This window comes from Amblyomma mixtum, chromosome 2 (assembly GCF_055824585.1).
Source record: "Amblyomma mixtum isolate Tamu chromosome 2, ASM5582458v1, whole genome shotgun sequence".
Classification (NCBI taxonomy): domain Eukaryota; kingdom Metazoa; phylum Arthropoda; class Arachnida; order Ixodida; family Ixodidae; genus Amblyomma; species Amblyomma mixtum.
Genome location: NC_143013.1, coordinates 49782105 through 49796064, shown reverse-complemented (window position 1 = coordinate 49796064; position 13960 = coordinate 49782105). Strand labels below are relative to the sequence as shown.

Below are 13960 nucleotides of genomic sequence, written 5' to 3'. Positions count from 1 at the left end.
TGAGGGAGGAGGATTAGTGAGGCGTAGAAGGCGTTGTAAAGCGAGAATGTTTATGTTGTAGTTGACGCTTATCGGAGGATCCCAGAAAGATCTTTGATAAGTATAGCCATAAATTTCAGAATAAGTATTGAGGGGTAAATCTTGAGAGGTAGAAAACAATTTGTAGCAAAAGTGACTGAGCTAGGAGTCCACATTTACATCGCGATTTTTTTTTTCCAACAGAACGAGTCGATTTTTTATGTTGTAAACATCTCTAAAAACTGGGAAATATGTTAAATATTCTATCCATACCTCGCTTCACTTATAAGTTGCAGCCAGCTGTAGAACCCTTACGCCTGTACTTTGAATACAAAGCCGAGTTGTTTTTTTCTGTAATGTTTGCAGTTTATTTTTGCTATGTTAACTATTGCTCCTCATATTACATATTAAAATTTTTTATTTTATATGCTATCCTTACGCTTGGTTAAAAACATATATCACCTAATAACAGACACAAAAGGAATGTGTGAAGCCGGAAGACGGCATGTGAAGTTAGTTGGAAAGAAAAGTCGAGTGATGCCATGGTTGGTCAGCTACAGATATGCTGCTGGATCGCCATACGAACTAGCGTGGGAGGCCCATAAAGAAATAAACAAGTCAAACCAACCGGTCGCTTCCATTCTACCTCTATATACGTGCACCAAATGCGCTTCTTGAACCGCCTGGTCCAAGCGGCCCATGCGAATTACAGACATCTGAAACACTGGTTTAAGGGAGCTATGCGCAGAAAAGATGGCCTTCCAAAACGAGATGAATAACAACGTTAAAGCCCTAGTCAATGCTGCGAACTCAGATGAACTCCTAAGTGTTTGTACCCTGCTCGTATCATTGCTTGTCGGCATACTACAGAAGACCTCCTCTCGAGCAGTATCGCTCAAGTTGGTCTTCCTTCTCTCTTGCTGCTCACCTGCCTCATCTATAGACATTGCGCTGTGCGCTTAGTGGGTTCTTACGTTTTACGTACATGGGAGCTGCGTGCAAGTTTTCCAATCTCAAAGCAATCCTTTTTGTTGTCATCACTGAACTGCTTTATTTCACGGTTGCTAATGTTCGCAGCGGACCAGGTAGCATTCTCGGCTATTTTCAAATTCCATTCCATTCTATTCCAGACACAACACTCGTGTAGTGGTACACCAAAGGGGGCAGCCTGTACATCGAAATGGGCTAAACTAGTTTTATTCTGTTGACTGTGACGGGCCTCGTATTGTCGATTAGTACTGACTTGCGCTAATTACACAGCCTTCAAGATTACAGCAGTTTTGGATCTATATTAGAGACTTTTGGAATAAGGTGACCCTACCGATTTGCGGGGTAGGGGAATAGCGGGGCGGCAAAGCTCATGCGGACAGCAGTTACCCGAAGAGCGTAATTGTTTTGCTCCTTTATGCGCACGGGGGCGCCGCTATTCTTCTATCTCCCTAATCGGTAGTGTCCTCCTATTATAAAAGCCCCTGTTACTGACCGACAATTGCAGAAGCCCGTGTACTGTGCGATGTCAGTGCACGTTAAAGAACCCCAGGTGGTCGAAATTTCCGGAGCCCTTCACTACGTCGTCCCTCATAGCCTGAGTTGCTTGGGGACGTTAAACCCCATAAAACCAAACAAAACCAAAGGCCAAAACGTCTCCACTCGATGGTAGGTAACCACATGAGAGTTTTGTCGCACCAACTACGGCAATCAGATGCTACGTTACAATATGCCACACTTATTAAACAAATTACAGTCCATGAATATCGATATTTCGAAAAGCAGCTTGCGCGAAATTAAAGCTGCCTTTAAATAAGCTACAAAACGTTGTTAAGTATATTCTTTTTTTTATGATGTATAAAATGTGTTGTATGTATAACTGTGTCTGTGTAAAAAGTTTGTCTCTAGCGTTTGACCATCTTCCGATGTTTGTTGCTGTATGCCATGTAAAGGGGGGTCCGGGGGTCCCTCAAGTGATCTGCGATCACTTTTTACCCGGACCTACCCACATCTATGATGTAAAATAAACAAACTTCAAACTTCAAACTTCAAACTTCAACAACAACAATGTATGCCACCCTTGAGCAGATGGGATACTATGACTTCAGAGTGCTTATCAAGGGCTAGGACTTGTAACAGCTAGCCATCGCTCGCACCATCTGGTAAGTACGCGTCAGCATACCGCAAGGCTTTCTCTGAATTTCAACAACAAGGAGCAAATGAAGTTAATCGGAAGTGCCCCATACCTCTCGGACAAAACTAATATTTTCAGGTGGAGATTCTTATGTTCTTGTCGCTAATCTTTACTGAGGATTTCGGTTTGGTTTGGTTTGGTTTATGGGGTTTAACTTCCCAAAGCGTCTAAGGCTATGAGGGACGCCGTAGTGGAGGGCTCCGGAAATTTCGACCACCTGGGGTTCTTTCACCTGCACTGACATCGCACAGTACACGGGCCTCATTTATCCCTAAACCGCTCGTAATTGAGCTATTGCAGTGATTACAGCAAGGAAATTTGCTCTTTGAAATCCGCACTAATTGCAGAGATTGAGGTGCAAAAGTCACCGTTCGGCGCACCAAGTTTACCTACCGTCACTGAGAAAAGAGAGAGTGCTCAGGATCAACTCGAAAGCCATGAAAAAGTCCTCGAATATTAAGAACTTTCAAGTCTCCTGCTTGCAACGCAGTTATTTTTGTGCAATGAATAATAATTCGCTAACGTCTTTTGTGCTACCGCGAGAATTGTGTCCCTATAAATGGAACAGTTTACTACAGCCCTAAGATGCAATTTTATTTTAGTACGTAAGCAAGCTGCTTCGATGCTACTGAGCAGTTTGTGCCATAGCGTACGCTCTACAACAAGAACACCGGCACTGATGATACGCTAACTGCCCGATGATGCTCGCTGTCTTCCAAGCATGCTATACAGTCTTTAAGACAACCGGCGGCGTAAGTTGTTTCAAACCTCCTGGGTACTTCAAAATAAACTCGAAATTTACACGCAGATGTATGATGCCAGCTATGATGAAAGAGGGCACAAAATAGGCGTGCCCATGATATCTGTATTTTTTTCCAGAACAGGAGGAAGGAAAAGCGGAATCCTTGAATAGTCGAAAACTTAGAGAGTGACTGCAGCTGGGAGTGACGTTTTCGCACGCTCTAGATACATAACTTTCCAGCAAGGGCAGTTTCTATTGCACAGAGAAGAATGAGGGTAGTACGTCGTTGTTTCCTGTCGTTGCAATAGCGGCAGCCGTATCGTTCCCTAACGTAAGTTGGACAGAGCGAGCAGATGTGCTCTAGCAGTAGGTTTCAATCGGCAAACACTGCACTGAAATTTCTTTCCATTTATACAGCTGTTTCTCGGCTTTTAACTTTGTTTAAACTAAGAACTCCGAGAGGTCACTAAATGAACTTTTATGCACCTCCTAATCGTCAGAAGCTTCCTGACAGCCTCCCGGCAATACATGAGATGCACTGTCATCACTTATAGGAACGAGCCAGACACACAGTGTAAGGTTTCTTGAAAAATGTGGGAAATTGGAGAGCCGCTGTGCCTTTGCCCATTTTTAGTTTCCTTATGGTTTCGCGTCAGAAGCGCGCGTTATGGTTTTCGCTTCATTGTTCTCTATTATGAGTATGCTCATTATTCCGCGAATTTCTTTCTTTCAGCCCAATCATTCAAAAGCAGCATGCAGGCTGAGCACTTGAGTATGATTTCCGAATCCATTTTTAATTTTCTTCAAGTGAGTTGGAAAGCGCGATCAACGCAATTGACAAGTTTGCCAGGCAAAGTTCACAGTGCAGATTTGGTAGATGACCTCCAGTTCACATTAGCATACCACCAGGATGGTCTTGAGGCTGCTGTTGCTTTGTAGGCAAAGCGGATCATCCACTAAGCATATTGTACTTTTAAAACAGCAACCATTTATCTTCGAGGTGCGGCTGCGAGGTCGCTTGAGAGAAGAGCTTGCTTTCGTCAGACTTAGCTCCCGATAAGCGGAGATAACCATGCACTGTCTTAGGTGAGGCTGCATAATGAATGCTGAAATTTCCATCTCCAGTGCAGTGTTTACGCAGCCGATTTGGAGCTACCGACCCTACAGCAGGCTCCGCTACCAAGGATGTTTCTACTCAAAAGGTAATTGAAAAAACAAAATGCCAAAATAAATTTCTCAGACATTCTTGGCGAAGTGTCATTATCTAGTGTGGACCTTTGAATAAACGAACCATGCAATGTCAAAGCTGAACACACAATTTTTTTTTCTGTAATGTACAGTCAACTTAACGTTGTGACCTCTGTAAATGCAACTTTAAAGACAGCATGAGACCTTTGCTCTGAAGTAGAAAGTTGTTTTCGCGACGCGAAAAACTGCGATTTGGTCTACACGAAAAAGCACCGCTGCAAGGAATCGTTTTGGCGAGGACTATACTGGAATTCTTTCCCAGTGCGAAAAAAAATTGTGTTTAAAGGTGAGAAATGGAATTCCAAGGGACCAGCGTGCTTTGAAATGAGTGGCGAAATAGCCGAACAAAGTTATGCGCCTTGAAAGCATAAATGTAGCTTCAAAAATAACGCTGTAATGAGGGCACCATCTTGAACAGCGGTCCTATCTGGCACACGTGCTAGGACAGCCTTCGCTATTGTCCTCATGACACCAGTCGCGATTGGACAAAAAAAGCAGAATTTCTGAGCTGGCAGTTGTCAAGTAGGCACGTCTGAAATACAAGTTGCAGAGGAATGTATCATGCCGGAATGGCATATGAAAAAAAATATAGCAAAAATAGAAATTTCTAAAGCCCAAGTTCATACCTGAGACACAAAAAACAGGCTAAAACCGAGATAATTGATAAAGGAAGATGACTTTTTCTGAAGTAAACTTAATCCATGCAACCCTGACCCAATGCTGTAAGTTAAAAAAAATGAAGATTTTTCAGTAGCGTTTTATTTTTCTCCATTCGAAAGTGTGGACATACTCAGGCTTTTTACAGTTGGCGGAGTTTTCAGCGTTTTGTATGGGATTATAATCAGATAACCTCGACTGACACGTAAACACAATTCACGGATTTGATAACTGAGTATGCGTCTCGCGTTTGACATCTTTGCTAAACTTCTGTCCCAAAATAATCCGGATATGAAGACGGCTGCAATAATTATCTTGTAAAAAAATCTGGTGCGATTTCAGAACTTCATTTTTGACATTTCATCAATAAAAAAAACCTTTATGCGATAGCCTTAGAGATTGCCCCTAAATCAATAACTGCTAGCGAGATATTTAGTGGTGTACTGAATTGGCGGCATGCGAGGTTCGTCCGGTGCTCCAAGATGAATAATTTCATTTCACTTTTTTTTAGTCACAACAAAAATTTACACAAGCAACATTGCTACAAGCATCTGGATTCTTAGCTCGCGGGCTTGTTGGGATCCTTGAACATAATGCTCAGAAAACTAAATCAGCAGACAGCACAGACAAGGGACACACTTTCAAAGAGGCAAAGCAGTCACAACCTGTTGCAATAGTGCGACATTAGCCGTGCACAGAAGTTAGTATTTTGCTTTATTTATATTTTGATTTCATTTCAGATTATAGTCCCTACAAACAGAAGAGTTCTTTTGCAATGCACATTTTTGCTAATTGGAGCCAGAAAGTTATTTATCGCAACGCTTCGTGATCTATATTATGAGGAGGCAAAGTGTGATGAGGCTAAAGGATAGTGGCTGGTGATCGAACGACGCACCATTATCGCAGTTTAATGTTGAATTATTAGATGAAGGGGAAGTCTCTTAAGGATTTGAAGAGAGGCGACGTATGATCATGGTAACTAGCAGATGATATGAACCCAACTGCTCTATTTGAATTTTGAAACGTGGTTGTATACTGTGGGGACGCCTTCGTCCCCTGCGTTCGCTTTCCCTCAACGAACTAGTTCCCTGCTAGCTGTTAGTTCCCTGTAGTTAGCAGTTCGTTGAGGGAAAGCGAACGCTTTCCCTGTTAGTTCCCTGTAGTTCCCTGCTAGTTCCCTGTAGTTAGCTCCCCCGAAACGCGCTCTTCTCAGTTTGGTTACATTAACTAACAGGGGAGGGCGCTCGTGTCGCAGCGACACCAGCGCCACGGATGGCGTTTTGCTGCGCGCTCGCGGGGACCGATGGGCTCTCTTCTGCTCGGCACCGGGATAGCTCGCGGAAGTTTCGCGAGCCGCTCCGCTCTTCGCCGGCGGCGACCTCGTGTGGAAACATGTTCCCCTCAGCTCATCCCGTCCGGCCTCGGAGATATTCTCTCTGCCCTACCGTGGGCGAACATTCGCTCGTAACCGTGCTGGTGATTCGGACATCCTCGATTCCTCAGTGTATTTTGTTGCTAGCTGGCGTTATTGTTGTTGCAGCAATAAATGCCTTGTTTGTGTCAGCCAGTGTGTCGTTCCTTTGTCCCCGTAGAGCGAGGCCCGCCGTGGTCGGCGTGCGCTCGTAGCGCTCGCGACCACGGGGTGGGGTCTGCGCGGCTGTGAACTGTGTCAGCCGCGGTAAAACGGTGAGAACGTGTTTATCTTCCCCAATTTACGCCCCCACAATACATATGTCTCATAGATATAGCCCAAGATTCAACATTAATCTTAAAGACGGCTACGATCTTAGAGACCCCTACGATATTGGTAGGAAAAAGTAAATTTAATCTTATCTCAAAGAAGAAATGCACTTTAAAGCGCGTTCATGAATTCTATACTGATTCTTAAATGCTTCTCAAGTTTAAAGTAAGACGAAATTTCTAAAGCTCGCGAGTGTGAACTAAATCGGTCTACGGATCGAGTCAAATTGGAGATAACATTTATGAGCGCAAAGTAATTTGTTTCGCCAGGCCGAAAAGCAGACCCCGTTTTGAACGTCAAACTAATATCAGACAGGTGTTTTTTCTCTTTCATTTTTTTTATGGTGGAATGCCTGACGAGATGAGATTGCCATATGTCAGCTTGTCAAGTATCAAGCGAAGCCACTGATAGCCGGACAGAGGTATGTAGTGGCAAAAACCTTTCTAAATTAACGCAAAAATAATGTGAAATTAAAAGCAGGGAAACTCAGTAGAAGTTCTATGCAGCCATCTACAGGCATATGTGGGCCGTGTTAGTAGTGTACGTTTTCAGAGAGCAGTATTGAGGGGTGAAGATTTCGCACACGGTGTTCGGTAGCCGCAGTCTGCCAGCTAGTCATTCTGAAGTAACGGACAACTATCGGATCTTCACAAATTCAGGGTTAACATTCGCCGGTGCTGGCGAACAGGATAAATAACTCTCGTGGTCATTTTCGAGGAGTAGCGAAAATGATTTTTTTCCATGGGCTTCCTCTCCTAGCACTGGGTGCATTGCAGCTGTGCTTTTCTGCTGGCCTGGAATTGGGATCCCGAACTGACAACCAGCCAGAGTCGGAGCCATCGTTCGCCAATGATGTAAGTGGCCCCTCTATTTTCGTAATTCTTCTTATGTATGGCACTGAGAGATCTGTAAGAACGAAACACAATGGGTATAGTTTAGCTGATGCTAGGATTGGAAATTTGGGCATTAAAGAAATGAAAGCCGTTGAACGTTGCACCATGCCCACTCAAAATAAGTTTAAAATAATTATACCGAATGCATTTAATTAGTATTTGGCTTCTCTTAAAGGATACATGATTTAAGAAAGAGAGCTTTACACATGTAATCTTGTTGCTACAACTTTTTTGCAGGTTTCATCATAAACGTGATACAGCTATTGCTGATTTAGCAACCTCAATATGAGAAGTACATTAAAACCACTTGAGATGGGGCGTTTTGCTCGCTGAAACACTCACGTGTATGGTGCTTAGAGTAAAAAAAAAAACAAATTCAATTTTGCAGTGCAGATTTTTAACTGCGACCTCTAGTGAGTAATTATGAATTTTGGGCGCTTTCCAGATATTCGATCGTTTTACGGACGCTGTGGCCGTGCGGGATGTCAACCCTGATCCGATGTTCAAGTGCCTTTCGGCGACACGCGTCCAATTTGATCCAAAGAATTTATCGGCCGCATACCGCTGGTCACTGAATATCGACGGAGACGAGAAAACGTAAGTTCTTCATTCTGGAGACAGCACAGAACTTCTGCGTTCACTTCATTCTTTCCCCGCAGGAAAAACCCTGTGGTGTACTGGAGTCAAGGCGCCACCCCTGACACATTTACCGCGATTGTAAACTCAGGTAAGGTGGAACGCATTCTTTTCCTCTTTTCTCGGGAATTGAAGACGGAGGTTTCTTGAAAATACGGGAAATACAGCGAGCGCCTTTTTATGTGTTGTTGCCCGATTGCCGGTGACGGAAGAAAGTAATGAAAAGCTTAGAACCGAACAGCTTGTTTGGGATACATTTGCACAGTTCTGTTCATTCTCCCCCTGTTCAGTTAAGAAGAACGAAACACCACATTGTTAACAGAGCACTTGCAGCCCTTACAGTTTCCTCCTTGTGCTCTAGTGAACTGTAAGAAGAACACGTATGTTTCTCCGCGCCACCTCAACTGCTAAGACAACTCCTAGCTGTCTCAGGTGGATCATCTCTGCCTGTCATTGCAGCCTTGCGGCCGGTTTATGCTGCTAGGAAGGATGGGTTTATGCTGCCAGGATGGACGCCCTAGCTATTCTACGTGAAAAACGGCTGTACCACAAATATGACACTAAATACTGTTACTTGTCGAACATTCTCGGACAAAAATTTTTAAAACTGAAAAATTGTTGGATACTGTTATTGATATATTGAAGGTAATGGTCCGTTTTTCAGATATGTATCAATATCTTTCCTTTAGTGTGTTCCCATCGATCGCATCGAATAGTTAAGAATGCCATGGAAAACCAATGGGGACTCTTTATACGATAGCAAAAACATTAAAAAAAAACGCTTCAAGGCTGCCGGTGGGTGATCTGCAGATATACTTATTGCTACACTTAAATCATATATTTGAAAAAAAAAATTGTGTTCAGGAAAGGTTTCCTAGTAAAAAAAATGTTTTTTTCTAGAATTTTTTTAGAAGCAGCCCAACCTCACGTTCCTATCTGAGGTGCAGCGAGACAATATCCTTCTATGTTGCATTTCTCTGTTGGGTGAAGTAGGGGCGAAAACAAAGGTAACTAGGTGCTCCGTGGATTAATTGTGATCATTAACTTAAATGTAGTTACCCTTTATTCTATTTTGGCGCAAGAAGTGGCGACAAGAAAGATATGGAGGAATGCAGCCTGCCTAGCTGAGAAAGAGTTCGTTTAAGCTGAGTGCAAAAATGCATAATGCGAAGGCACACCGAATATTTTGGTCAGTTGCTCAAGTGAGCTCAGGCCTGCAGCCCCTACTTGCGTCTGTGACGTAAATTGAAAAAAATAATTATAAAATGTGATAGTTACAGTAACATTATTTTAAATCAAGGTACGCCTTTATTAGCAGCTAAAACTTCCGCGAAACTTTTCTGATGGCAAACCAATACAGGGCGAATGACGTCAGCGTTTACTAGCCACCTGACTGCCGTTGCGTACCTAACAAGCCTTTGCCCATCGAGAATGACTACTATGTTATAATTGTAAATAAGGAATGGTCAGCGCATTGAACTAAAGCACGGAGTAATATAGGCCGTCATTACAATGTTTCATTTATTTGGCTAGAAAAAATGCAAAATATATATTCGGGCTTCTCATTCAAGTTATCTCAAGGCTCATTCAAGGCTTTCTACAAGAGAACAAATTTGCGATTATTTCGGCTCTGACTCTACAGAATGCTGGCTGTCTCTCCTAAAATTAAAGGTACGGCTTCTGGTAGACTTGGCAGACGCAGACCAGGCGGCATATGAAGGTATAATCAAAGGATTATAACTATTTCAAAAAAAAAAATAAAAAATAAGGGAGGCCTTGTTCCGACATTCAGTGATTTTGAGCATGCATGGAGATAACGAAATACTTTCGTTTCTTTGCAGACGTCCTGCATCCTGATTACACTGTTGTGCTGTACAGCGATAACAATACATGTAACGTGTGGGAAATGCACTATTTTGGATACCGTAAGGATCATTTCATCCACATTCACTAACAAAATGCGCTTGGCCCTGCGCCCATCATGTGGAGCGCAGTGAGAAGACTAGGAAGCTGCCTCACAATTGAGGCTCTCTGCCGGGACGTTTTTAATTAAAGGTCCAATTTGGTTTTGTGCCATCATGTGCTAAAGAAACTCCTTGGCGCGGGCTTGAAAACGCCTGGCGGGTAGTAGTCTATGAAGGCCTGCTGGACGGACTTCCGCTTTCGCATAGGATGCAGGCGTCGTCGCAGCCTATCGCGTTGCACGTTATCATTCGCTGTCTTTGCCATATTTGATCCGTTTGTTCGGCTCTCCCACTTCCGATAGATTGGAGCCAATAGTGCAGCCTTTGTGGCGAAGCCGCCGAAACGCGTGAGTGAAGATACAGACCCGGTCGACTGTGCCACGCCCTATGGTAATAAGGCGGCCGAACCCGTATCTAAGGGCTGTGAGTAGCGATTAATGGGCATGGAATGCTGCTGAAGCAGTTAGGTACGCTGAGCGCAATGACCAGAACGAAAGAGAAGCACAATAACGGGGCGAAAGAAATCGAGAGTCCTGTCTAATGAAGAGAAGCGGCTGAGGGCAATAGCATCTCAATCTACGAAATCAGCCGCGGAGACCATGAGCGCAGTAATAGCGTTTAAGGACAGAAGCGGACAAAGAAGAGGGGGGGGGGGAGGGGGCACGGTTAACATCAAAAGCCCTCGGCCAATACTCGCGTGGTTGTTTTCCTACATTAGGGCTAATGGTTGTACCCACTCTCGACGAAGATATAGGCTGAAGGTATTTCATGTAACGAATCGTAACGCGGACACAGGATATCTGATGTTACTGTTTCCTAACGAAGGTGTAGGCATAGCACGGGGTGGCAAAGAGGGAGGAAAAAAATATTAGGCAGTTTGCGGGGAGAGGATTGGTGCAGATGCCACAGAGCGTTCTTATTAGGACCTGAGTGGGGGATGCCTTTGCCCTACACTGCGCATAGGTGGGCTGACGGTACTAAATAACATGAAACTGACTCATCGCCAAGGAGTGTTGCTCTGTTCAAACCTTTCTTCTTCGATGGGATTAGATAGGACCAGACATTCACTCGTCTTATTAGAGGTAAACACATTGCCGTTTGATGGGTACGCGTATGAGAAAATGAGGTAGGTTTAACGCGATGCATGGATAAGGAAGCTCTGTGAGCAGGAACGCCCGCTTTAGTTTAGGTTTACAAGAAGTTTCAGAGAATATGTTTTGTGAAGGGCGAAGGTTAGCGATCAGTGTTAACGCGCCGGTGAGATCTATAATTTTTATCTTTTTTTTTTCTCTGCAGAGTGCACGCTGTGGGTGCTGGCGGAAAAGAAGGATTCGGTTCCGCAGAAGTGCCTGGATGAACATGCCGAAATCTGCGGAAAAGGTGTTGCACTGTACAACAAAGAGCATTGCAGGGAACTACACGTATAAATCAATAGATCCACTAACTGCAAGAAAAAGAAATATCGCAGCAAAGCGTTAACCGGCAGCCGAAATAAATTCAGCCAACGGTAAAGTACTTGTCACGGTCTGGTAAAAATGAAAAGTTGCATTCGTTTCGCGAAGGGAAAATCTCGCCTTCGTCGTCAACTGCTCAACATCTACATTGACACTACGAGAGTTGTGCAGAACAAGATAAGGTCTTGAACGTACTCTTCAGTGCACTGTAGCAGCGGATAGGTAGAAAACGCAGTGAGGGGTGTGTGCAAGGCGAAGAAGGTGTGACAGGGCGGTGGTCTATGTTGTGGTTGACGCTTATCGGAAAGTCGGGAATGTCCCGGAGGATCTCTGATTAGTGAAGGCGAGATGGCAGCAGTAATGAATTTCTGCAATATACAAAAAAGGTTTAGCGAAGCGGAGTCATTTTGATATGAAACCCAAAATAGTACCGGCTATACCCACCAAGATCCTATTCTGATGAAGGTGGTTGAAAGTTTCTATGAAAACCTTGAACAGGAAATAATAGAGTGAAAAAGCCGTGAAGGTCAATTGCAGTGCAATGATGTTGAATGAACAGCGAGAGGGTTTTATGTGTAAATAAAGGAAGGGGCCTCATTTTTGGAAGTGGTAAAGTGGCCTGCTGCTTAGGAGGCCATGTAATCAGTACGCAGGTTGAAGAGGCGTGGAAAAGGAGAAGGGGTATGACTGGTGATATGGGGTACAGACAAGTGCTGATCACGTCAATCACAGCCGCATCTCTACGATGTGATATAAACGATGTGAATATGACCACGATGCTACGTTAGGTCCTCTGGCAATGACCTGATGTTAAAATAAGTACAGCTCATACTTTCCTTGCATTAGACCTGAAACTCAGCTTTCACAACCAGGCTGTGAATGGTTGTGCGTTTGTATATGAGCGCAGTTTTGAGCAGAGTTATGAGTGGCGCGGAGAGAGTGTACTACTACTGCTGCTTCTTATACAATACCACTTCAACGGCTTCGTATGGCCATTGCACGTCACAGGGCGCGGTGCTCTCACAGGCCTCACAGCTACCCAGAAAACCGGCAGCCACATAAGGTGCGGATTACTGCGCAAAGTAGATCACAACAGGCTTCCTAGAGAAGTGGGCATTGCCTATTTCCTGTGCCAGCTCGAATTTCATGACCTTATATTCGGCCTCTTACTTTTGTTGCTCTTAACTCTTCGTATCCCAGCGGCCATACATGAGGCCAAAATGTAATGCGAGTTACCAAATCTTGTGTCTCACTGAAAGCCCCAAGCCACAATCAAACAGTAGCACCACGCGGACTTCCAATAGAAGTCGCCTTATGTTTAAGGATATGCTACGACAACTGCGAAAACGGCATAAAAATACAGTTTTCCAGAATTTGTCTCCAGAGGTAGTGCGTACATTTTTAGGGAATGTTTGCTACTCTGTTGTCGATTCGTTAATTTTTTTCTCTTTTTTAACAAAATCAATAGATGCTCTCACTTTTTTGCATCATCTGTAGCGAAAGTTTACTTAGGGGAGTAGTTATCAGGGTGGCCACGTGCGTCACCGTGAGGGCTGTGAGATTACTGCTCTATCCCACATTGGAAAGTGGTTAATTAGCGAAGGGCACGGAAATCAGCTTACGGAGTATAAGCTACCGGTCATCCTTGGTCTCATGAGGGGAGAAAACGCTGCAGATGATGGAGAAGAGGTAAGGTGAATTTCCGTCACTACTGAGCCCAACAGAGCGCTGAACATTCGCGATGCAAGAAGGTAGGTTTGTGTGAACCACATTCGAGTGAAAGAGCCTCAACACAGTGCTAAACGTTGAGATTGCAGCGTGCAATCGTCGAAAGAGTTTGCAATGCAAAGTGCACTTCTGTTATGATGAAAATCTTTTTGTTGAAAGCGAACAGAAAGTAGTATTAGATCAAGCAGGTTTGGACAGAGATAGCTATTTACAAGTGACAGCTAAAAGTCTGGAGGCGATGGAGAGGAGGGGAACAAGGTGAATCCCCAAAAGGAGGTCACAGTGAGAGCCAACAGCGGGGAAGAACAAACGCGCATCATTGATAATAAGGAGCAGAAACCCGAAGTTAGAAAGAACGGGAGAGGGTACCCAGTTGCTTAGTGCTGGTGATTCAAACTACTCCTCGCCTCTTTTGTCCTCGCCTTCTCCACGCCAAATACAGTGACCGCACTCACGTATATACAGATGGCTTGGTCACATCTACAAGTCCAGCTTGCGCCGTAGTCATTCCTGCTAGACAGGCCAGTATTAGATAGCAAATGTCGCATCGGAGAACCTCCACATGGTCAGAATTGGCCGCTCTTCGTGCGGCTGCGCAGTACATCGGTGCAGAAGCACCCCTGTTAAACCTGGAAAGCGCAATAAAAACAACGGACAACAGAAAGAGACAGACACACGAGCGCTTACTTCCAACTGT

The 13960-nt window shown here is 44.2% G+C and overlaps 1 protein-coding gene across 1 annotated transcript; it reads left to right on the top strand.

Annotated features, from left to right (window-relative positions):
- The first annotated feature begins 7188 nt into the window (after positions 1-7188).
- LOC149359295 (uncharacterized) lies at positions 7189-11508 on the top strand. Its single transcript, XM_089569015.1, has 5 exons — positions 7189-7442; positions 7927-8078; positions 8141-8208; positions 9959-10042; positions 11378-11508. The coding sequence occupies exons 1-5, from the start codon at positions 7317-7319 to the stop codon at positions 11506-11508; spliced, it is 561 nt and encodes a 186-aa protein (XP_089425141.1). The 5' UTR covers positions 7189-7316.
- Positions 11509-13960: the final 2452 nt, after the last annotated feature.